This window comes from Geotrypetes seraphini, chromosome 3 (assembly GCF_902459505.1).
Source record: "Geotrypetes seraphini chromosome 3, aGeoSer1.1, whole genome shotgun sequence".
NCBI lineage: Eukaryota > Metazoa > Chordata > Amphibia > Gymnophiona > Dermophiidae > Geotrypetes > Geotrypetes seraphini.
In genome coordinates, this window is record NC_047086.1 from 41481969 (window position 1) to 41507304 (window position 25336).

A 25336-nucleotide genomic window follows, 5' to 3' on the forward strand; every position below is an offset into this window, starting at 1 on the left:
TCGCTCACAGGAAATGGCTGCCTTGAGCTCCCATAGTCTCTAGAGTCATTTCCTGTGAGTGATCTGCACAGAGCAGGAACGTGGGAAGATCGCGCCTGCCTGAAAACCCGCTAGACCACTAAGTAAAGCTTAAAGGGGAGAGCTTACAGGGCTAAAAATGAAAAAAATTTTCTGGTCAAAAATCGCAAATAACCAAATCCGTAGATACAAAATTCGCGAATACGGAGGGGGAAGTGTATATCAAATAAACTTGAAACATGAAATGTTTCTGGCATATATTTGGATATTCACCTTAGCTTGTAAGAATTTGTACAGTAAAGTAAATCATTTTAAGGGGTTACATTTAACAAAGGATGTGTTTTGTTTCCTAGCCTTTACGAAATTCCTTCCGTTTCGTCATCAACATTTTCTGAAGATTTACGAAAGTTCTTAGATGAAAAGAATGAGATGGACAATGTCCATGATGTGACTTTTCAGGTGGATACCAGGACCTTTTCAGTGCACAAGTACATCTTGGCCATACGATCAGATTTCTTCAGAAAGCTCTTCATTCCAGGCCAGGACAGTGGGTTTGACTCTTCTGATGTTTATCGGAAAGATGAGGATGCAGTAGGGTGTGATCTCTTTGTAATAGAGAAAGTCCATCCAGAGCTGTTTGCTTATATTCTACAGTTCATTTATACGGATGCTTGTGATCTTTTGAGCCAGGGCTATAAACCAAGACAAATGCACAAGGAAAAACCTGAAGATCATCAAGATGCACTCATTTCCAACCTCCATAAAATGAGTTTTCAGGAAGATATAAAAGGAAAGTCTGCATTTGAGGTTTACAAAAACAACCAAGTGCACATAGCCAATGAAAAGAAGAAAGGCAAGCCTGGCAAAAAAGAAAAAGGACATAGTGAAGAAGTTAATCCTGTCAAAATGTTGCAAAGCATGGCAAAGAAATTTGGTCTTGATGGTTTAATTGCAAGGTGTGTCAATATTAAGTTAAAATTTCAAAAAAAAAAATTGGTTTATTTCTTTTTTGTCTCCCTTCTTTCCATTTTCCTTTTCCATTTAGTTAGTAGACTAAAAATAGCCAAGCTTGATCTCCTGACGGCTATAAATTGATTTCATTTTGAGGATAATCTATTATTTCTATTTCTGATTTCGATAGTGCTACTAGACGTTCACAACGCTGTACATATTATATGCATGTGCCTGTCCCTAGTGCGCTTACAAGCTAAGCTTTGTACCTGGGGTAATGGAGGGTTAGGTGACTTGCCCAAGGTCACAAGGAGCTGCAGTGGGAATTAAACCCAGTTTGCCAGGATCAAATCCCACTTCGCTAACTATTAGGCTACTCCTGATTCTTATGTTTTATTCTTATTCTTATAATGGCATTTTAAAAGTACATTTCTCTAGTTAGACCTATGGCATACAGTTCTATTTGTTTGGATATTTTAAAAAAAAATTTTTGCAGCCTTATCCCCCAATTTTCTAAAGTGTGCCTAAAGTTAGGCTCCTAGCCGATATAGGCTCCTATTGGCTTTCTGAGGATCCTTGGAATAGTTACATAAGTATTTATATGAGTTGTCTGCTGGTCAAAGTGAAATTCAGCACTTCAGTATTGTTTTTCTGTTTGACTGTTGTACATTGATCAACGCAACCAGTCAGCAGTTTATTGTAACTTTTATAGAATCACGCTTAGTGCCGCACTGGTCACCACCAATTTTATTTTAGAATTGGCGCAGTGGTTAAAGCTACGGTCTCAGCACCCTGAGGGTTGTGAGCTCAAACCCACGCTGCTCTTTGTAACCCTGGGCAAGGCACTTAATCCCTCCATTGCCCCAGGGACATTAGATTGTGAGTCCACCAGGATAGACAGGGAAAAATGCTTGAGTACCTGAATAAATTAATGTAAACTGTCCTGAGCTCCCCTGGGAAAACAGTATAGAAAATTGAATGAATAAATAGTGTGAAAAGCTTCAGCCTCTGATAACCAGAGCTGGTATTGTGACATCATAATGCCTCTTTCCACCAGTGCCTAAGAGCCAGCCTCATCAGTGATGTCACAATGGCTTCATTGTCCTATAGTTGTCTCACTTATGCTACATTTTGATTTCTAGAATGGTGCAGTGGTTAAAGCTACAGCATCAGCATCCTGAGGTTGCGGGTTCAAACCCACGCTGCTCCTTGTGACCCTGGGCAAGTCACTTAATCCTCCCCATTGCCCCAGGTACATTAGATAAATTGTGAGCCTGCAGGGACAGACAGGGAAAAAAACTTAAGTACCTGAATAAATTCATGTCCGTTCTGAGCTCCCTTGGGAGAACGGTATAGAAAATTGAATGAATGAATAAATAATAATTCCTAGTTGTCCTCAAATATAGACCTTAATTGAAGCATTACATGTGATAATACAAAGGCAGTTGCAGAGATGCATGTGAACTGAGCATCATCATATTTACCAAAAATGGTAACTTATTAGATTGATCTTATAGTTTCTGGGAAGCTACACCAAAATAAACATCCTGGTGTGTAGCTTAGTAGAAATATGAGCCATCCCTATGATTAAGTTGTAATAGACTCCACTTGATGCTATTTTATGTTAGTGTGTTGTCTCTGTTTGCTGGGGTTAGGTGCCTAGAAAACCCCGTGAATACAGAACCATTGATCCTATGGGAAGAAGGGAGTTATTCCTGTACGATCCTGTTCACTGTACACCTTAGCATTTCTTGTACCTTTCTTGTAAAGAACAGCTTGCTTATTATATTGTGCATTTTATAAATGTGCTTTATACATTGGCTATTTTTGTAAAAGTACAGTAAGTACCATCTTTTGGTGTAACAATACACACAGCTCTATGAATATCTTCATCATCATGGGAACACTATGCATGGCTGTGAATAATGTAAAAGCCCATGTTTTGGGTGACTAAGCAAATTCATGAATACAGAATGTGCAGATAACTCAAAACGCACTGTACCTTGTCCTTTAGAATCCTTTTATGCTACTGCTATTACAGTGCTGTACACGTGCATAAGAGATAGTCCCCACTAGAGCTTGCCATTTATTCAAGACAAACATTACAAATAAGGGATTAGGGAATTACATTTATTATGCAAACGGTTAAGCGTTACAAAGTGCTTCAAAAGTGTGGGTTTTTAGCATGGATTTGACTAGAGCTAGAAACAGAGCATGATGTACTGACTCCAGTCTCTTGAAGGGTACAGCAAGAAACTGAGTCTGGACTTAGTGGAGGAGAAGGGTACAGATAAGAGTAACTTTCCTGGCATGCAAATGGAACAAATGTCTATCCACTCTCATCTCTAATTCTCCCTCCTACCAAACTTTCAGGAAGTCAATCAAAACTTATCTCTTTGACAAATATCTCTGACTCCCGCCCTCCTTGTAACTCTACTTTTTTTTTTTTTTTAAATATCTTTATTCCTTTTTACATTATACAAACAAGTGTACAATAAATCAAGTCATACTATACATTCTTCACTTGAAACTTTACAATCATCTTATACCATAAATTACCTCCCCTCCCTCCCTTTCCAAATATTTTTGTAACTACTCATCCTAATGTCATAAAACCCATCCATCCACCCTCCCACCCTATACATACTAAATGGGGATAAATTCATTTATTTATTATAGTAATCAATTAATGGTCCCCACACATCTTTAAATTTCTTATAATATCCTCTCTTAATCGCCAATGTTTTTTCCATTTCATACACATGACACACCGAACTCCACCAGAAACAGTAATTCAACCCCCTGTAGTCTTTCCAATTGTATGTTATTTGTTGGATGGCAACTCCTCTTAAAATCATTAACAGCTTATTATTATTCGAGGAGATTTGACTTTTGGCCCTCATAGACATCCCAAACAAAACTGTGTCATATGACAGGGCCACATGATTCTCTAACATACAATTTATTTGTCCCCAGATCAATTTCCAAAAATTATTAATAAGAGGACAATAAAATAATAAATGATCTAGGGTTCCAGCCTCAAGATGACAATGCCAACATCTATTAGACTTAGAGCAATCCAATTTTTGTAAACGAACAGGGGTCCAGAGTGCTCTATGCAACAGGAAAAACCATGTTTGCCTCATAGACGCAGACAATGTACATCTTATCCTCCAAGACCAAATACGTGGCCATTGAGATGTAACTCTACTTTTAACTATGCCTTGTACCTCCCACCTTCCTGCACCTCCTACCTACCTGCACCCAACTTCCTAAGCCATGCCGATTGACTTGTTTATAACCTCTCTATCTCCTTCTTGCCTGCTCCCGACTTGCTAAGTTATATTGATTGATTGACTTATTTGTAAATTTTGCTATAGATGTACAGTCTCTTGTCATGTAAACCACTCTGAACTATTCTGGTACTGCGGTATACAAAAATAAAGTTATTTATTATTATTACCTGATGAAAGTCTTCATAACCAGTCACCTGACAGGTTCATTTTAACTCTTATCTTGCAATCAGTCTGAAATTCATAAGAACATCAGTCTGAAATTCATAAGAACATAAGAATAGTCTTACTGGGTCAGACCAATGGTCCATCAAGCCCAGTAGCCCATTCTCACGGTGGCCAATCCAGGTCACTAGTACCTGGCCAAAACCCAAGGAGTAGCAACATTCCATGCTACCGATCCAGGGCAAGCAGTGGCTTCGCCCATGCCTTTCTCAATAACAATGGACTTTTCCTCCAGGAACTTGTCCAAACCTTTCTTAAAACCAGCTACGCTATCCGCTCTTACCACATCCTCTGGCAACACGTTTCCTTCTATTGGTTTTAAAAGTATTTCCCTGTAGCTTCATTGAGTGTCCCCTAGGGCTCCTTTTACAAAGGCGCGCTAGGGCCTTAACGCGCGGAATAGTGCGCGCTAGCCGCTACCGCCTCCTTTTGAGCAGGCGGTAGATTTTCGGCTAGCGCACGCTAATCCAGTGCATGCGCTAAAACCGCTAGCGCACCTTTGTAAAAGGAGCCCCTAGTCTTTGTAATTTTTGACGGAGTGAAAAATCAATCCACTTGTCCCCGTTCTGCTCCACTCAGGATTTTGTAGACTTCAAGGTATGACGGGATATAAATAAAGCTTTATTATTATTCTATCTGCCCTCAGCCATCTCTTTTCCAAGCTGAAGAGCCCTAACCATTTTGAGTCTTTCCTCATAGGAGAGGAGTTCCATCCCCTTTACCATCTTGCCCGTTGTTCAAATTGTGCTTATTTCATTCTTCGCGTCATACCTGTAGTTTTACTTATCATTTCCTAATTTAGGACTCCTTTAATAAAACTGCGGTAATCAATGAGATTTAAAAGCCCAATTTCTGCAAATAATAATAAACTTCTATTGATATTGACAGGGGTTGCCATTTAGCAGATTACAGGAAATTGGAAAGATTACACTAAACTAAATTATACTTTTTGGTGGAATTCAGTATGCCATATTTATAAAATGGAAAGGGTGCTTGCTATGCAACAAGGAAATTATAAGTTTAAAAAGATTTGGGGGCCATCGATTATTTATTCTAATGATCAGACATCTTAAACACCTTAGTATTGGATAAGATATAGGGGGATGGGATTATGAATTATAATAATTGTTAATTGTTAATATATGGGTGGGTGGGGTGGGATTCTTTTATATTTATATATTTGGAGGAATATAAATAAGATTGTCAAGTGATTAGTTAAAAATCTTTCTGATTGATTATTATACACTTGTTGTAATATTAGAAAATGAATAAAGATTTATAAAAAAAACCCAAAAAACTGCGGTAATCGCTCAGACACCCATAGGAATTTAAAGAATATTGGAGTGTTTGCCGCACGGCAGCCGCTACCATGGCTTTGGAAAGGGTAGGGGAGGTTAACAAACACCTGTAAAATTCCTAGCCAGAATAGTATCATAGCACAAACTATCCAGTAATGTTTCTGTTCCTTAGAATAAACCAAATGGATTGTCTTTTTAGGGTCATAACACTGAAGTTGTCCTTAAGTTGTGCTTCTTATACAGTTTCCTTATTAAATATTGTAACAGCATTCTCATGTAGATTATGGCTTAATTATATTCTTTATTCCTTGCAGACTGGATGGGATCAGATTTGAGAATGGAACAATTAATGTTGTTCATAAAAAAGGTGGAACTAAACCAAAGTTCAATCAGAAAAAGTGGTGAGCTGTTTTAATTCTGCAACATTTTTAGATATTAAATTTTGTTGCATTTCCCTTTCAATTTGAATTGCCTTTGCCGAGCCTGCATATGTCTTAATAATATTGTTTAAGAATGTCAAGTGAGTTATGTGAATTAATTGTAATAATATTGTACACTTGTTGAAAGAAATAAAAAGGAATAAAGATTAAAAAAAAAAAAAAAAAGCAGCAGCACCTGTTGTAATAGTGATAACTTTCTATTATTGTAGCATTTTATGTAGTTCTGAAACTCAGAATCGTTTACAGCAAACATTACATTTGTGATTTCTATTCCGCCTTTACCTTGCGGTTCAAGGCGGATTACATCTAAATCAGGGGTCTCAAAGTCCCTCCTTGAGGGCTGAATCCAGTCGGGTTTTCAGGATTTTCCCAATGAATATACATGAGATCTATGTGCATTCACTGCTTTCAATGCATATTCATTGGGGAAATCCTGAAAACCCGACTGGATTGCGGCTCTCAAGGAGGGACTTTGAGATCACTGATATAGAACATGTAAGAGATGTAACCTATACATCAGGGGTCCCCAAAGTCTCTCCTTGAGGGCTAAATCCAGTCGGATTTTCAGGATTTTCCCAATGAATATACATGAGATCTATGTGCATGCACTGCTTTCAATGCATATTCATTGGGGAAATCCTGAAAACCCGACTGGATTGCGGCCCTCAAGGAGGGACTTTGAGATCCCTGATCTAAATAAATAAGGGCAAGTGCAGGTTAATTTGTTTTATTGTATATGTTTTTACTTTATACATTACATCTAAAAAAGCAGCATGTACTCTTGTGAAGAGACCCTGTACCACCCATTGTTTCAAATCAAAAAATGTAAATATTTATACATTTGAAACAAACTGCCAATAAGCCTAAGAAAACCTAACAAACTAAACTAAACTAAACCTTAGGTTTGTATACCGCACCATCTCCACAAGCGTAGAACTCGGCATGGTTTACAGGGTTAGGTTGAAAAGGAGCTAAAATGAAGGGTTATAGGAAAGGAGCTAGGAAGATAAAGAGGGACAGGATACCAAAGAGCGGGAGGTGTTAGATTTTTGAAAAGAGCTAAGTTTTCAGGTGTTTGCGGAAGGATTGGAGGGAGCTTGAAATTCTGAGCGGGGATGTGAGGTTGTTCCAGAGTTCTGTGGTTCTAAAGGGGAGGGATGTTCCTAGTTTTCCTATGCGGGATATACCTTTTGCAGAGGGGAATGATAGTTTCAGTTTTTGGGAGGATCTAGTGGAATTAGGGTTAGAGGAGTTCCAGAAGAGTGGGATAACAACTACCTTGTGTTCCAGAAGCAACTAAAGACATACCTATTTTCACTATAGACACTTTCTTCCCTTCACTCTTTTTCCTAAACCAATACTTCTGTGAACAATGTAACAGATGGACATGTTCTAAATCTTTTGTAAACCGCATAGATTCCTTGCAGAAAATGTGGGCTATAAGACATTGTATTGTATATGTAAAAACATACAAATGTTCTTACTCCCAACAAGATCACTTTCATTTACCACAGTGGGTCTCTTGCAAAGATATTCTAGGAAGAATGTCCTGATAATTAGGGGGATCCCATAAATGAAACAGAGTAGTGCAGTTACAGATATGGAAATTCTCTGAGGACGAGCAGGATATGATGCAGAAGATCAGTCACTAAAAAGACTGCAGGTCGCTGACTTGGTGTACTCAAGTGACCAACAAACAAAACCAGGTCAGAAACTTCAGCTGACAGGAGTCTAATACCTTAAAGGGAGATGTCACCAACTGAGAGAGTACCAAATTGAGGTCTCAAGACACCATCGGAGGCTTGATATGAAATTTCAACAGAAGCAAGTCCTACAGAAGAAGAAGAAAATTGTAGGCTGTAAATAGTTGGATCTTCCTTCAGTGTGGCATTGATAAGTGCCAATTATACAGAAGTGAATGCTAACAGAGTCCCTTCTAGAAATTAAAGAACCTGAGAGACATCGGGTATATTCAGTGAACTGAACCTTATCAGCAAATATACTATAGGCTTTGAGGGCCTGGAACATGATGCTGGAATTTGATAAAGTTCTGTGATACTGTGTGGTGAAGTCCCCGACTGCATCCATTCTCTAATTGACAGTTTTCACAGGAACAGGAGTCAGATCGGTCCTGGCCAATAAAAAAAAAAAAAAATCTAATGTGTCTTTTCACAAGATTTGTGAATCTGTGAACATCAGATCTGCTGTTCGAATTTCAGGCAGTATTCTGAATCTATTTAACAAAATGCTTCATGGAAATTAAAATCTAAATCTATTGCCCTATGTTTTATGCTGGACCTTTGGTAATTAAGTATTAAATAAGAACATAACATAAGAACATACCATCAGTATTCCTTGTTTTTTTGTTTTTTTAAAATTCTTTATTCATTTTAAATTCATCATCAAGTGTAACCAATTATATCAGTATATAACAACATGTATCACTTGAAATTCTTACACAAATAATCATAAAATATAAAAATTATCCCCCCTCCCACCCATTCATCTTCAAGTACTACAAATAAACATAATTCAAATAAAAAACAAAACTTATTTAAAACAATCAAATTTTCTCCCCCAACCCCCCCAATAAAAATATATATATATATACCAAAAGGAAAATGATGTTCACTCATTACAATAACTTTCTAATGGCCCCCAGATCTTCTTCTTAAAATTATTATAATTACCTTTCTGCAAAGCAATTGCTTTTTCCATTTTATAAATATGACAAAGTGAATTCCACCAAAACGAATAACTAAGATTAGAATAATTTTTCCAATTACTAGTAATATGTTGGATTGTAACCCCTGTCATTATTAGTAAAAGTTTGTTATTATGGGATGAAATTTAACTTTTACTCCTCATAGACATACCAAACAGAATAGTATCATAGGATAACGCTACATGGTTTTCTAAAAGACAATTTACTTGAATCCATATTGAATTCCAAAAAATTTTACTACATGGACAATAATAAAGTAAATGGTCCAATGTCCCTGCTTCCAGATTACAATGCCAGCATTGGACCATTTACTTTATTATTGTCCATGTAGTAAAATTTTTTGACTTAGATCTATCTACATTTTGTAAACATCAGTATTCCTTGTAATTTAACCGTAAGTTTGGCATATTAGCAAGGCTGTTTGTTGGGTTTTTTTTTTACCAAAAAGTCTCTTAGATTTTAGTCTTCTTGCCCAGATTACCCTGGTGTATTTTTTTTTTCTGTGACCTAGCAACAAATGCTAATTCATCTTTAATTTTTCTATAGCTCCTATCTGTGTGACGTAACACTTAAATCAAAAGATGGAAAGGAATTCCGCTGCCATAAGTGTATGTTGTGTGCAAGACTTGGTACGTACCTAATGATTGAGCTATCTAGTAACAATATATTCATTGTAGTGCAACCAAACTTTTCATTTTTTTTTTTTTTTTTTTTTTGCAGAGTATTTTCACAGCATGCTAAGTAGTTCTTGGATTGAGGTAAGCTAGGTTATTGCACAACATACTTCTTTATAAATGTTTTTTAACTACAGTACATTTTAGTAACATGTAATGAAGATATAGTAAAACCTTAGATTGCGAGCAACGTGGTGTGCGTGTGTTTTGCAAGATGAGCAAAACGTTTTATTAAATTTTAACTTGATAAACGAGTGTTGTCTTGCAATACGAGCATGTACAGTATATGCACATGACAACTGAGCCGATGGTTCTTCTCTCTCTGATGCTGCGGACTATTCTAAATGAGCGAGGTCTTGCAATACAAGTACATACAGTATACACGCATCAAATCATCACAGCTGAGCTGATGGGTCTTTTCTCTCTTGACACTGGGAGTGTAGTGGCTATTCTAAATAAGCGAGGTCTTACAAGTGCAGGTTAATTTGTTTTACTGTATATGTTTTTACTTTATACAGTACAATATTTTGTATTAAAGTTTTTGGGTTGTGGAACGAATCATCAGAGTTTCCATTATTTCTTATGGGAAAATTTGCTTTCATAAACGAGTGCTTTGGATTATAAGCATGTTTCTGGAACAAATTATATTCGCAAACCAAGGTTTTACTGTATATTTGTTTCAAAGCATAGCTTTGAATTAGAGTTCAAAATACATGTATATGAGAGTGCTCATTAAAAATAAAACATATCGCACATTTTCAAAAGTAATTAAACATTTACAGGAAAACCTTGTAAATACTTTGGTACCCAGAGAGATTGCCTCTTGGTGAACATTGACATTTTTTTGCTACTTTCCTTGATGGCTCAGGATATATCTGAGAATAGCCAAATCTGACTGAGATAAAACCCATATTATCCCATGACAAGCAGGCAGCATATTCTCACACATGAGTGACGTCACCGACGGATACCCTGGTACAGACACTTGAAAAGCGAATCACAACTTTAAAGTTTAGAAAGTTTGCGATCAGCCTGCACCGTGCATGCGCGAGTGCCTTCCCGCCCAACATAAGTGCACGATCCCTCAGTTTCTTAGTCTCTGCAGGGCTAAGAAGATGCGTTTCAATGGCCATTGAAATTTTTTCGAGTCTTCCTGCTCTTGCGTTTGTAATTTTTTAGTCACTCTTGTCTTTATTTTTACATTTTCTTTTGCAATTTTACCTCTGGTAAAAAAAAAAAAAATTGTATTTTTATTCTGTCTCGTGGGTTTTGGTCCGATTGAGCCTGTTCGTCCACTTTGGCCACCATGTTTAATTTGGCTGAAGCGGTCTTCCCGTTGATGTCATGCCCGCAGACAGGATTTAAGAAGTTCGGTTGCTGTGCTCGGCTTATCTCTGTAACCATATCGCTGGTGTCTCCAGTGTCTAGGACCCAAGCACTGTCTGGAAACCTGTACACGTTGTTCTTCCCTTCAGAAGAGGGCCTTAAAAAACTGCCTTTTTTCAACAGCAAAGATTGTTCGGTGTCCCTATGGAAGGGGAACCGACTTTGCTACCGACATCGACGGTGCCAACCAAGACAACGCTGCGCTCATCAGCAGAGACATCTCCGGGGTCGCAATCTCCAGTGGGTAAGCCGGCTAAGAAACCTTCCCCATCTGGGACTCAGGTCAAAATGGCATTGAGTCGAATCCCGTAAGTGCCCAGTCTCGATCTCGGTGAGTGCCTCGACATTAGCTTCCTCATCATCGGACCAGAGTGCTGCACCAGTGGTACCGGCGAAAAAGCCAGCAGTACTAGTGCTCTCCCTTAAGCAAAAGATAGACAGTTTGCTTCAGGAGGAATTGGGTGAGCATTTTCAAATGTTGCTGACTCAACTTATGGTCATGTTGACACTGATGCTCCAGTCTGAGCAGATAATGACACTGACCGCACCTCAATCTGATGTTCCACTGATGCGGAGACCATTGACACGGGAGTTGATCGATCCTTTTCCAGTCATCCTCAACACAAACATCGAGAGAGGCTACTCTGGTGCGGTACTGAAAATCCTCTCATAAAAGCAAACACCTCGAGGCTTCGGCACCGAGTCTTCAACACCCTCATTCTGTGCAGGACTCTGAGTTATTTGGAGACTTGGACCAGGAACCACTCTCCTCAGATGAGGAAGATTTTTCAGCTTCACCTTCTCCACGGCGTTCTTCTTCTGGTGCCAAATTCCTTTTGGAGCGCTCGTCTTTTTCTAAATTTCTCCATCAGATGTCTTCGGAACTTTTCATTCCTCTTGAAGCAGAGTCTAAACACAGTAAAGAGTTCTTAGAGGCTTTGGATTATGAACAACCGCCAAAGGACCTGCTGAAACTTCCGCTTCATGCCATTTTGTGGGAAACTTTCTATAAAAATCTGGAAACTCCGCTATCCATCCCAGTGGTTCCTAAAAAACTTGAGTCTTTGTACAGAGTGGTTCTATTCGTGGTTTTGATAAACCCCAACTTTTTCATGAGTCTCTTCTGGTGGAATCGACTCTCAAGAAGTCTTTGGGGGCTAGTGTTTATGCATCTGTCCCTCCTGGCAGAGAAGGTAAGGCCATGGACAAATTTGGTAAGTGCCTATATCAAAATGCAATGTTGGTGAACCAAGCTGGAAACTCGCAAAACCAGGGCTTTTCAAAATCTTATTTCCACAACCTTACAATTACGGAAATATATGGTTCGTTCTACCTATGATACGTTTGAGCTTACTTCCCGTGCTGCAGCCATGTCCGTGGCTATGAGATGACTTGCGTGGCTCCGAGCTTGATGTCAACCACTAAGATCATTTAGCCAATGCTCCGTGTCTTGGAAATGAACTTTTTGGAGCATTCATGAACACTGCCATTCAAAGATTGTCGGCCCATGAGACCAGATGGGACACTTTGGTCAAACCAAAGAAAAAGCCTCCACCTCCTCGAGCTTTCTGACCTGCTACATCTTACCATCGTAGGTTTACTGCTAAAATTACTGCTCCTGCTCAACCTCAACCAAGGAAGCAGAAAAAACAACCCTGTCAACAGCCTAAACAGCAGCAGGCTGCTCAACCAAAGGCTAACCAACCTTTTTGATATGTTCCTCAGGAGCATAGCCGCAGTTCCCATTCTCCAACCATTGCCTCAGCCGATCATAGGGTGGCTTCAACATTACGTAAATCGTTGGGTGCTCATCACCACAGATCTCTGGGCTTATTTGTAGCTCCCCATAATCATAAGCTGCTCTAGTTCTGCTCCAGCATTGGTAACCTGTAAATCACAGAATCACATATAAAATAGCATTACTCATACATAAAATATTAATAAACAAAACTCCTGCATTCTTAGAAAGATTTCTAATACCGTATATTCCCACAAAATTCTTAAGATCCGAAGAAAAATCTTTACTAGTAGTCCCCTTGCTAAAATTCATTTATTCAAGGATGAATGCGATTTTTTTTTTTCTATTACAGCCCCTCAAATTTGGAATTCGCTCCCGATCAACATAACAGAAGACAAATTACTTAGCAAGTTTAAAAGTCTCCTAAAAAGTTGGCTTTTCAAGGACACTTTTAACTGATTCATTAAAATTTTATTATTTTACAGCGAACTAGGAATACTGCCAAGTGAAAATTAAGTGGGTAACCTTCCCCAACCTCTTGTTTCATTATGTATCCCTTTTTATTTGTTTATGAATTGTATTTAATTCTCTTTTATTTTTCTCCTTCCTTTTTCAAACGTATTATTTTATTAAAATTAGTACTAATTATCTTGTTTTTTTATTTTTTAACCTAATTTTTAACTAAATGTAAATTGCATTGGATTTGGATTTTGCGATCAATCAAATATTTTAAATAAACTTGAAACTTGAAATAAATATATTATCCCAGGACAAGCAGGCAGGTATTCTCACTAGTGGGTGATGTCATCCGACAGAGCCCCGACACGGACATCTTGAAAGCATGTCTTGCTTGAAGAAACTTAGAAGTTTCGAGATGCCCGCACCGCGCATGCGCCAGTGCCTTCCCGCCCGATGTACCGGGCGTGTCTCCTCAGTTCTTTTCTTTCCGCGGAGCTGAGAAGTTTGTCTTCATTCTGCGCTGACTGAATTTCAGTTTTTTGCCTTCTTTAACCCGCGTTTTGGTTTATTTCTTTGACTTTATTTCAATTTTACTTTATTTTTCTAAAAAAAAAAAATAAAAAAAACTTAAAATTATTTCTTCCGGCGGTTCGGCCGGGCCGGCCTCGTGGCTGCGGCCTAGCGCCTTCGACCTTGCAGCGTCGATTTTCCGGCCTATGTCCCGACCAATCACCAGTTTTAAAAAGTGCAGCAAGTGCCAGCGTGCGATTTCGCTGACGGACCCGCACCGACGCTGCCTTCAGTGTATTGGTCCGGAACACGTTCCGAAATCGTGCCGGCCTTGTTCCACGCTCACTGTGCACTCGTTTAAGCGGCGCTGCTTGCTCTGGGAGTCGATGTTCAAGATGGAGACTGCCAAGGACATCTCTGCTGCTGCGGCTGTTGAGGTTTCGCCAGTCCATTTGAAACCTACATCTGCGACTCCTACATCGAGCATCGTGAAGCCCGCATCGTTTGCCCCGGCTTCAGCTTCAAGTTCAGCATCGGCGCCTGCCTCCGTCTCCTCGGTTCAGGTACCGCCTTCCACTGTCCCTCCCGTGGTCATCAAAGTGCCTAAAGCTAGCAAGCAGAAGCACTTGGCCACGAAGGAACGCGAAGACCGTGCAGGAGGACCCCCTTTCGGTGCGGATCCCTCCATATCGGCTTCGCTTCGATCCCTGCTAGAAGCTCAGTTTGTCGAGCTTATGCACACTATGAGACCCCGGCTTATCGCCAACATTCAAGGTGAGATTCCGACCCCGGTTTCAGAGGGCGGTCCGCCCCCTCCCCCTCCTCCTCGTCGTTCGATCTCTCTGCTCGACGAGGGGGATCGGCGGAGGGCGGCGGAATCCTCCAGGAGGGCTTCCCTTCCTGAGATGCCACCTTTGGAGCCCATCACACCTCCATACCAACAGGGTGCTAGGGCGGCTCCTGATAATCGTAGTCCTGGGCATACTGCATCGCAGGAGGAGTTCTTCCGCACTCCATACCAGACATGGGTGGCGCTGCGTGAATCCGCATCTCTGCCACCTCTGCGATCCACTGCATCGAGCCCTATCCATTCCTTTGAGGCTTCGAAGGATCAATCGATGCATAGAAGATCTCGTTCTCCGTCCCGTCACCGGGAGGGGCATCGATCTCGGCACTCTTCTCGGCACTCCTCCCGTCATTCGGAGGTGTCTCCGCAGAAAAAGATGCAGCGTTTGGGGTACTCCTCGTCGGATATGTCCCAGCCGGAGGGGCCAGAGTACGAGGAACCATCTACCTCCTATTCTCCATGCCGATCTCAGCTCTCCCTGGACCCGGAGGCTTCCACTTCTTCTAGTCCGTCTCGTCGGCCGGCCTTGGCAGACCAACTGTCTTTCTCATCCTTTCTCCGACAGATGGCGGATGACTTGGATGTGACTTTGGACACTGGGTCCAAATATTCTAAAGAGTATTTGGACACCATGCATTTACCTCACCCTCTGGCGGAGACACTTCGGCTTCCTCTACACAAGCTGCTGGACCAGACTTTCATGCGCTGTTTTGAGACACCGTATTCTATGCCTGCAGTTCCCAGTAAACTGGATGCTCGATACCGCATCGTTCACCACAAGGGGTTTGAGGGAGCTCAACTTTCTCATCAGTCCCTTCTAGTCGAGTCCTCTCTCAAACGTTCTCATCCCTCCCAAGTCTATGCTTCCGTGCCTCCGGGCAGGGAGGGGAGAACGATGGATAAGTTTGGTAGACGTATCTATCAAAACTCGATGATGGCGACTCGAGTGCTCAATTACAACTTTTTCTTCTCTTCATACTTGGATTTTTTCTTGCTGGTGCTCCGCAAGTTCATTCCTTTCATCGATGCCCAGGCTCGTTTCCAGTTTGAAGAGGTGGTGGCGACCCTGTCCCAGTTACGTCTTCAACTGATGCAATCCTCCTACGATGCCTTCGAGCTCTCGGCTCGAGCTGCGGCATGTTCGGTCGCCATGCGTCGCCTGGCGTGGCTTCGAACCATCGATATGGATCCGAACCTCCAAGACAGACTTGCAAATGTACCTTGTGCAGGAGCGGATCTATTTGATGAGTCTATAGAAACTGTTACTAAAAAGCTGTCGGACCATGAAAAGTCTTTTCAGTCTATTCTGCGTCCTAAACCGAAGCCTCAGCAGTCTCGTCCCTCTAGACCGCCTCAAATTTACCAGCGGCGTTATCAACCGAGACAGACTCCTCCTGCGAGACAGCCTGCTAAGAGACAGCCTCCGCAGAAGACTCAGCAGAAGCCTCAGATGCCGGCTGCACCCAAGGCTACTCAGCCTTTTTGACTCTCTTCCAGGGAGCATAACTGACGTTCTGTCTTTCCCTGTTTTTCCCATAGGGGGTCGTCTCCATCATTTTTGTCATCGATGGGAGTCAATCACCACAGACCTTTGGGTCCTTACCATCGTAAGAGAGGGATACTCTCTTCATTTCCAACGGGTCCCCCCGGACCACCCTCCAAGAGAGTATCCTTCCAACTTAACGCAGACCGCTCTTCTTCTCCAGGAGGCTCAGGCTTTGCTTCGGCTTCGGGCCTTCGAGCCGGTCCCGTTAGATCAGCAGAACCAAGGATTTTACTCCCGGTATTTCCTGGTTCCGAAGAAGACGGGCGATCTGCGGCCCATTTTGGACCTTCGAGTCCTCAACAAGTTTTTGGTCAAGGAGCGGTTCCGTATGCTGACCCTTGCCTCTCTCTATCCCCTCCTCGAGCAGAACGATTGGTTATGCTCTCTGGACCTCAAGGAGGCCTACACTCACATCCCGATTCATCCGGCCTCCCGCAAGTTCCTCAGATTTCGGGTGGGACATCTGCATCTGCAGTATCGAGTGCTTCCATTTGGCCTTTCCTCTTCGCCCAGACTCTTCACGAAGTGTCTGGTGGTGGTGGCCGCTGCACTCCGGAACATGGGTCTCCAGGTGTTTCCATACCTCGACGACTGGCTCATCAAGGCCCCGTCGGCTCCAGAGGTCATTTCGGCGACCTTGACTACGATTTGTTTTCTGCAGAACTTGGGCTTCGAGATCAACTTTCCCAAGTCACATCTTCAGCCCACCCAGACTCTCCCCTTTATCGGGGCGGTCCTGGATACCATCCAACTTCGAGCGTTCCTTCCTCCTCAGCGCATGGATGCTCTTCTTCTACTCTGCCAGTCGGTGTCTTCTCGCCCGTCCATCTCAGCGAGACACATGATGGTCCTCTTGGGTCACATGGCATCCACAGTTCATGTGACGCCTTTTGCCAGACTACATCTCAGAATTCCTCAATGGACCTTAGCATCTCAGTGGACTCAGGTGTCCGACCCGTTGTCCCGCCACATTGTAGTCACTCCTGCTCTACGGCAGTCTCTTCTCTGGTGGATGACCTCTTCGAATCTATCCAGAGGTTTGCTGTTTCACTCTCCTCCCCACCAGAAAGTTCTCACGACCGATTCATCGAACTATGCATGGGGAGCTCATCTGGATGGTCTTCGCACTCAGGGGTTCTGGACCAGTGCGGAACGACTCCATCAAATCAATCTTCTGGAGCTCAGAGCCATCTTCAATGCTCTTCAAGCTTTTCAACATCTGCTTCACGACATGGTGGTCCTCATTCGCACCGACAATCAGGTCGCCATGTATTATGTCAACAAACAAGGGGGCACGGGCTCGGCCCCTCTTTGCCAGGAAGCTCTTCGAGTCTGGGATTGGGCGATCCGCCACAACACCTTCCTCAGGGCTGTCTACATTCAGGGGAAAGACAATGTCTTGGCAGACAAATTGAGTCGTCTTCTCCAGCCTCACGAATGGACGCTCCATTCCAAGCCCCTTCATCAGGTCTTTGCACAGTGGGGGACGCCTCAGATAGACCTCTTTGCAGCCCCCCACAACTTCAAGCTGCCTCAGTTTTGCTCCAGGATCTACACTCCTCTCCGCCTCGAGGCAGACGCTTTTCTACTGGATTGGGGGAATCGCTTCCTATATGCGTTTCCTCCTTTTCCTCTCATTCAAAAGACTCTGGTCAAGTTGAGATCAGACCATGCCACCATGATTCTAATTGCTCCTCGGTGGCCCAGACAACCTTGGTTCTCCCTTCTACTTCAACTCAATAGCAGGGAGCCAATACTTCTTCCAGTGTTTCCTTCACTACTCACTCAACATCAAGGTTCACTACTTCATCCCAATCTGCAGTCACTCCACCTGACAGCTTGGTTCCTTTCAACATAACCCCTCACCAGTTTTCTCAAGCAGTAAGGGAGGTCTTGGAGGCTTCCAGGAAGCCTGCTACTCGACAATGCTACTCCCAAAAATGGACTAGATTCTCCTCCTGGTGTATTTCCAATGCTACGGAACTTCAGCGAGCTTCCCTTTCTTCTGTATTGGACTACCTTCTACACCTATCTCAGTCTGGTCTCAAATCTACCTCCATACGAGTCCACCTGAGTGCTATTGCGGCTTTCCATCAGCCTCTACAGGGGAAACCTTTGTCTGCTCATCCTGTAGTTTCCAGATTTATGAAAGGTCTTTTTCATGTCAACCCTCCTATCAAACCTCTTCCTGTGGTTTGGGATCTCAATGTTGTCCTGTCTCATCTCATGAAGCCTCCGTTTGAACCTCTCCACAAGGCTCCACTTAAGTATCTCACCTGGAAGGTGGTTTTTCTGGTGGCCCTCACGTCTGCTCGCCGGGTCAGTGAGCTTCAGGCCCTAGTGGCGGATCCACCGTTCACTGTATTCCATCATGACAAGGTGGTTCTTCGTACTCATCCGAAATTCCTGCCTAAAGTGGTCTCTGAATTTCACATCAACCAATCCATCGTGCTTCCAGTGTTCTTTCCAAAGCCTCATTCTCATCCTGGGGAAGCTGCTTTGCACACTCTGGACTGTAAACGGGCTTTAGCTTTCTACTTGGATCGCACAAAGCCTCACAGAACTGCTCCTCAACTTTTCGTCTCCTTTGATCCAAACAAGTTGGGACGACCTGTATCGAAGCGCACCATCTCTAACTGGATGGCGGCTTGTATCTCTTCCTGCTATGCCCAGGCTGGATTATCCCTTCCCTGTAAGGTCACAGCCCATAAGGTCAGAGCAATGGCAGCCTCTGTAGCCTTCCTCAGATCGACACCGATTGAGGAGATTTGTAAGGCTGCCACTTGGTCCTCGGTTCATACATTCACCTCTCATTATTGTCTGGATACTTTTTCCAGACGGGATGGACAGTTTGGCCAAACAGTGTTACAAAATTTGTTCTCTTGAAATTGCCAACTCTCCCACCATCCCATTGGGGTTAGCTTGGAGGTCACCCACTAGTGAGAATACCTGCCTCCTTGTCCTGGGATAAAGCAATGTTACTTACCGTAACAGTTGTTATCCAGGGACAGCAGGCAGCTATTCTCACGTCCCACCCACCTCCCCTGGGTTGGCTTCTCAGGCTAGCTACCTGAACTGAGGAGACACGCCCGGTACATCGGGCGGGAAGGCACTGGCGCATGCGCGGTGCGGGCATCTCGAAACTTCTAAGTTTCTTCAAGCAAGACATGCTTTCAAGATTTCCGTGTCGGGGCTCTGTCGGATGACATCACCCACTAGTGAGAATAGCTGCCTGCTGTCCCTGGATAACAACTGTTACGGTAAGTAACATTGCTTTCTCCTCACTGTCTGGAAGCACATGCATTTCTTCTGGACTGGACGAACATGTTTCTCTACGCATTTCCGCCCACTCCTCTCATACTAAAGACTCTGTTCAAACTCAAACGAGAGTCAGCCACCATGATTCTCATTGCTCTTCAGTGGCCCAGGCAGCATTGGTTCTCCCTTCTACTTCAACTCAGCTCCAGGGAGCCAATACCTCTGCAAATTTTTCTTACTCTGCTTACTCAGCATCAGGGATCTCTTCTACATCCCAACCTGCACTCATTACACCTGACAGCTTGATTTCTCTCGAGCTGAATCTGTCTCAGTTACATCTTTCTCAGCCTGTACGCAATATTATTGACGTCTCCAGGAAACCAGCCACTCAACAATGTTATCAACAAAAGTGGACTCGGGTTTTCTTCCTGGTGTGTCCTTCATCATCATGATCCAACTTCATTGTCAGTGGAATTGCTGTTGGATTATCTACTCCATCTATCTGACTCTGGTCTCAAATCTACATCTGTTAGAGTCCTTCTCAATACTATTACAGATTTTCACCTGCCAATAGAGGGAAAACCTCTTACTGCTCATCCTTTGATCTCCAGATTCATGAAAGGACTTTTTAATGTGAAACCACCTCTCAAGTCTCCTCCAGTGGTCTGGGACCTTAATGTGGTACTTTCCAGGTTAATGAAGCCTCCATTTGAACCAATGGCCACAGCTCATCTCAAGTTTCTTACCTGGAAAGTTGTTCTTATCTCACTCACTTCTGCTAGGATGGTCAGTGAGTTACAAGCGTTGGTGGCAGATCCAACCTTCACAGTTTTTCACCATGATAAAGTGGTTCTCCGCACGCATCCAAAGTTTCTACCCAAAGTGGTCACAGAGTCATCTCAATCAGTCGGTTGTGCTTCCAGTTTTTTTTTTCCTAAGCCTCATTCTCATTCATTTATTGTTATATTGTCCCTTTATTATGGCTTTTTGGAAATCAATTTGGCCCCAAATTAATTGTTTATTGGAGAATCATGTGGCATTATCCTATGATATGATTTCATTCAGTATGTCAATGAGAACAAAGAGCCAAATTTCATCAAAGAATAATAAACTTTTAATGATTATGACAGGAGTCGCCATACAACAGATCATAAGTAATTGGAAAAATTGGAATAGACTTAATTATAACTTCTGGTGGAATTCGATATGTCATATTTACAAAATGGAGAGAACAATAGCTGTACAAAAAAGGAATTTTAATAAATTTAATGAGATATGGTGGCCAATAACAAAATATTGCAATGAGTAGATACCATTTTACATTATAAATACAATTTAAGGTAGAAGGGATGGGAGGGGGGAATTTGAATTTATTAAATTATTAGATCACTATGAAAGATTATTGATGTGATATATTTGATTGAATGCAAGACTGAAAGGGAGGGAGGGATGGGATAAAAAATTTTATCTATTAGTATCATAAATGATAGAATTTCAATGATGTATTTATTGACAAATGTTTAATATATATGTATTTGCTGTAAGATGAAAAATGAATAAAGAATTTTTTTTAAAAAAGCCTCATTCTCATGCTGGAGAAACAGCGCTGCACACTCTGGACTGTAAACGTGCTTTGGCCTATTACATTGAAGGACAAAGCCACATAGAACATCTCCCCAACTTTTTGTCTCATTTCATCCTAACAGATTGGGGCATCCTGTTTCCAAGAGAACGATTTCCAACTGGGTAGCTGCCTGTATATCATTCAGCAATGCTCAGACTGGATTGCACCTGGAGAGTTGTGTCACAGCTCATAAAGTCCGAGCTAAGGCAGCTTCTGTAGCTTTCCTTAGATACTCCTATTGAGGAAATCTGAAAAGCTGCCACCTAGTCCTCAGTTCATACATCTACCTCACATTATTGTCTGGAGTCTTTCTACAGACGGGATGGGCACTTCAGCCAGTCAGTATTACAAAATTTATTTTCTTGATGGCCAACACTCCCACCATCTCATTCTAGTTAGCTTGGAGGTCACCCATGTGTGAGAATACCTGCCTGCTTGTCCTGGGATAAAGCACAGTTACTTACCGTAACATGTGTTATCCAGGGACAGCAGGCAGATATTCTCAAAACCCATCCACCTCCCCTGGTTGGCTTCTTAGTTGGCTTATCTTAACTGAGGGACCATGTGCCTACGTCGGGCGGGAAAGCATGAACTTTGCGGGCTGATCGTGAGCTTTCTAAACTTTAAAGTTGCGATTCACTTTTCAAGAGTTCGTACCTGGGCTCCGTCGGTGACGTCACCATGTGTGAGAATATCTGCCTGCTGTTCCTGGATAACACCTGTTATGGTAAGTAACAGTGCTTAATAGCATGAGCGGGTTTGGGCTTGGGTCTGTGCACACACGGACACAATATTATGCACATACAGACACAATCATAAGTAGTTAAGAAAAACTTTATTAACTCATAAACCTTGAGTCCTGTTATTCATAGGGCTGGGCATACAAGGAACAGTCTCTTTGTTCAGTAAGCAAAAATCCTTAGGTGGATCTGTAGTTGACAGGACCCAATACACAGTCCTTGGCTTCTGACTGCCATGCCCTAAACACAGTCTGCAAAAGTCTCTCAAGTCGGGTAACAAAGTCTGGTCCCAGCTAGACCTGAGAAAAGGGCTCACGTAGTCAGAACAAAGAAATTTGGCTTGCCTCAGCCAAGCAGAATATTTAGAAGTTGTAATCAAGGAAAAGTCCATAGTCTGTTATTAAGACATGGGGAAGCCTCTGCTTGCCCTGGATCGGTAGCATGGAATGTTGCTACTCTTTGGATTTTGGCCAGGTACTAGGGACCTGGATTGGCCACCGTGAGAACAGGCTACTGGACTTGATGGACCATTGGTCTGACCCAGTTAGATTATTCTTATGTTCTTAAGTATATTGGGATCATTTCTTCTCTCCTGGGCCTCCTTAACCCAGCTTTGGCCCTGCCTCTTATATTTCCTGGCATATACTTCCCTGACTCCTCCCCTCCCTTGTCTTTTCCCCCTAGAGAGGAGCTATATATGTTAAGGTGGCTCTGATAATGTAAGGAGATATCCAGCCATGAGCGTTGTAGCATCCTATGGACTCCTTCATAACCCAGTACTTCTAAAAAAAACCAACAACAACAATGCATAAATACATAAAGAAATCCAGGGTAAAATCTCTGTCCCATGAAAGTACAATTCTTATACAACCAAAATCAAATGCAACAACAATGCATAAATACGCAACAACGACGCATAAATACATAAAGAAATCCAGGGTAAAATCTCTATCCCATGAAAGTACAATTCTTATACAACCAAAATCAAATGCAATAAAATATTTTCCTCATAAAAAATGCAAAAAACAGTTTATAACTTGGAAGAGCTGACCACATTTCGATATTAATATATGCCATTACTATGGAAACTTCAATGACTTTTGACCCTTATTTTCAGACACCATTTGCTTGCGTTGAAAAACAAAGCCAACTTTTTCAGGGGTCTGAATAATAGAATTAGTTTGAAAATGTTTGCAGAATATTCTTTTTTTTGTAAAAGCTGGTTAAAAATACCCAATTTTTGACATTTTTTGAAAAAACAAAAACTTTAAATTGAAATTATAAAGTAAAGAGATTAGCTTATAAGTTGAAATTGTATATTTGAGAACAGTCATGTCACAAAATAACAGACAAAATTTTACATGGATAGCTTCATTATTACAGGAGCCACAGAAGGCTAAACTTTTAAATTTTTTTAGCATTGGTCCATTTTTCAGCCCACTTTGAGGCTTTTTACATACGTCAGTTTAAAAAAATGTTAGTTCATTGAATAGATCATAAAAAGTTATATAAGATTGCCAAGTTACATTTGTTTAGCTTCAATGGCCAAGAATATATTTTGACTCAAAGTTGCCAAAATTGTGCAGGTATCAAACAAAGAGCTATATCTCCATAAGTATTCCACTGGAGAATCTTAAACTTTACCAGAGTTCTTTTGGGTCATGTAAGATTCAGAATACAAAGTTTCATTAAAATCCGTGTTTGTGAGATGGGGCACTTTTTTTTTCTTTTTTTTTTTTTTTTTTTTAAATTCTTTATTCATTTTTAAGCTTTCATCAAGTGTACAAAATTCATATTTACAATATTAAATAGACCACTTGAACATCTTATCAGTATACTTTATAAACATAAAAGCAACCCTCCTCCCAAGCCCATTATTAATTGTAAGATCATAAACCCTCCAATAGAAACCCCCCCAACACTAAGTGGTGTATAATTAATAGAAAAATGGCATTTAATCATGACAAAAAGATGTTAATGGCTCCCATACTTTTATAAAATTTTTATAATTTCCATTCTGTACCGCCAGTGATCTTTCCATTCTATATAGGTGACACAACGAATTCCACCAGAAATTAAAATTAAGTCTACTGTGGTCTTTCCAGTTATTAGTAATATGTTGGATAGCAACTCCTGTCATGATCAATAAAAGTTTATTGTTACACGATGATATCTGACTTTTTTTTCTCATAGACATTCCAAATATCACAGTATCATAAGATAACGCTACATGATTTTCCAATAAACAATTTATTTGATCTCAGATTGAATTCCAAAAGGCTAAGATATGGGGACAGTAATACAAAAGACGATCCAAAGTCCCTACATCATCTATTAGACAAGGAACTATTTAATTTTTGTAATCTAACTGGGGTTTAAAAAGCTCTATGTAAAAGAAAAAAACAAGTTTGCCTCATAGATGCCGACATTGTACATCTTATTCTCCAAGACCAAATTTGTGGCCATTGAGATGCTGAAATCTGATGCTTAATCTCAATGCTCCAAATATCCCTAAGACCATTTTTAGGCTTTTTTTTAACCAGATCACTAATAGTTTTATACCACTGCGTGGCCTGGTGACCGAAAAAGTCCGCCTGAAAACATAAAAATTCCATACTGTATTGGGTAGTAAGAGTTTTCCATTCAGGGAACCCTGCCTGAATGGCCTGCTTCAATTGCAACCAACGAAAATATTGTGATTTATGAAGCCCAAATTTATGTTGCACTTTTCTAAAATTAGACTACTTGACATGGAATGTTTTTTTGGCAATATGCTGGAAGCATACCTTGATGCCATCAATAAACAGTGTTTGGGAGAAGCTTCAATGCTTGGGGTTTTTGGGGTTTTTAATGTAATGGCCTTAAGGCCTGGGGCAGGCCATATTTATGAACAACTGTGGAAATGCTACTAGGGCTGAGAGTTGAGATTGGTGAGCAATGTTGCCTGATGAGTGGAGGGTTCCTTTGTATGAACATCTATTGTTAGGGAGAATGATCTGGTGTTAGGACAGGAAAGTACATAGGGGTTTGTTTTCATTAGTATTCTTGTTCATCTTTTTTAAATTCAATTAAAATAACTCTTCTATTTTTTTTTCTGTACCCTAACATTCCATTGATTCTAGCTACCAATTTATTGTACTGTTTAACTGCCATGAGAACATAATAATAATAATAATAATAATTTTATTTTGTATACCGCCATACCCAGGGAGTTCTAGGTGGTTCATAGCAGTTAGATTCAATATAAACAGTGCAGTTGCAGTTGATGACAAAAAAAATGAAAAAAGCAATTATAAAAGTTAACCTGCTGGTTATATGTCTACAATTTAAGTGAAGGGAACAAAAATACATGCATATGTACAAAAAGTACATGCAATAAGGACATGCATAAGCACATGCAATAAGTACATACAATAAGTACATGCATACGATTTAAGTGAGGAGAAATGCATACACGCCATAAGGAAGGAACATACAAGGAAAAATGTATACAAGCCATAAGGAGAGAGCAGCAATCTCAGAGGAGTGAGAGGGGAAAGTCATGGGGAACGATTAGGGATTCGGTCTGTTGAATAGCTGAGTTTTAATCTGCTTTCTGAAATTG

The 25336-nt window shown here is 41.2% G+C and overlaps 1 protein-coding gene across 1 annotated transcript in view; it reads left to right on the forward strand.

Moving 5' to 3' along the window:
* Positions 1-25336, forward strand: part of IBTK (inhibitor of Bruton tyrosine kinase) — a 239787-nt gene that overhangs the window by 83696 nt on the left and 130755 nt on the right. Inside the window, 4 exon segments of the mRNA XM_033937433.1 lie at positions 372-974; positions 6100-6186; positions 9497-9579; positions 9671-9708. Coding sequence (XP_033793324.1) covers positions 372-974; positions 6100-6186; positions 9497-9579; positions 9671-9708 — 811 coding nt within the window.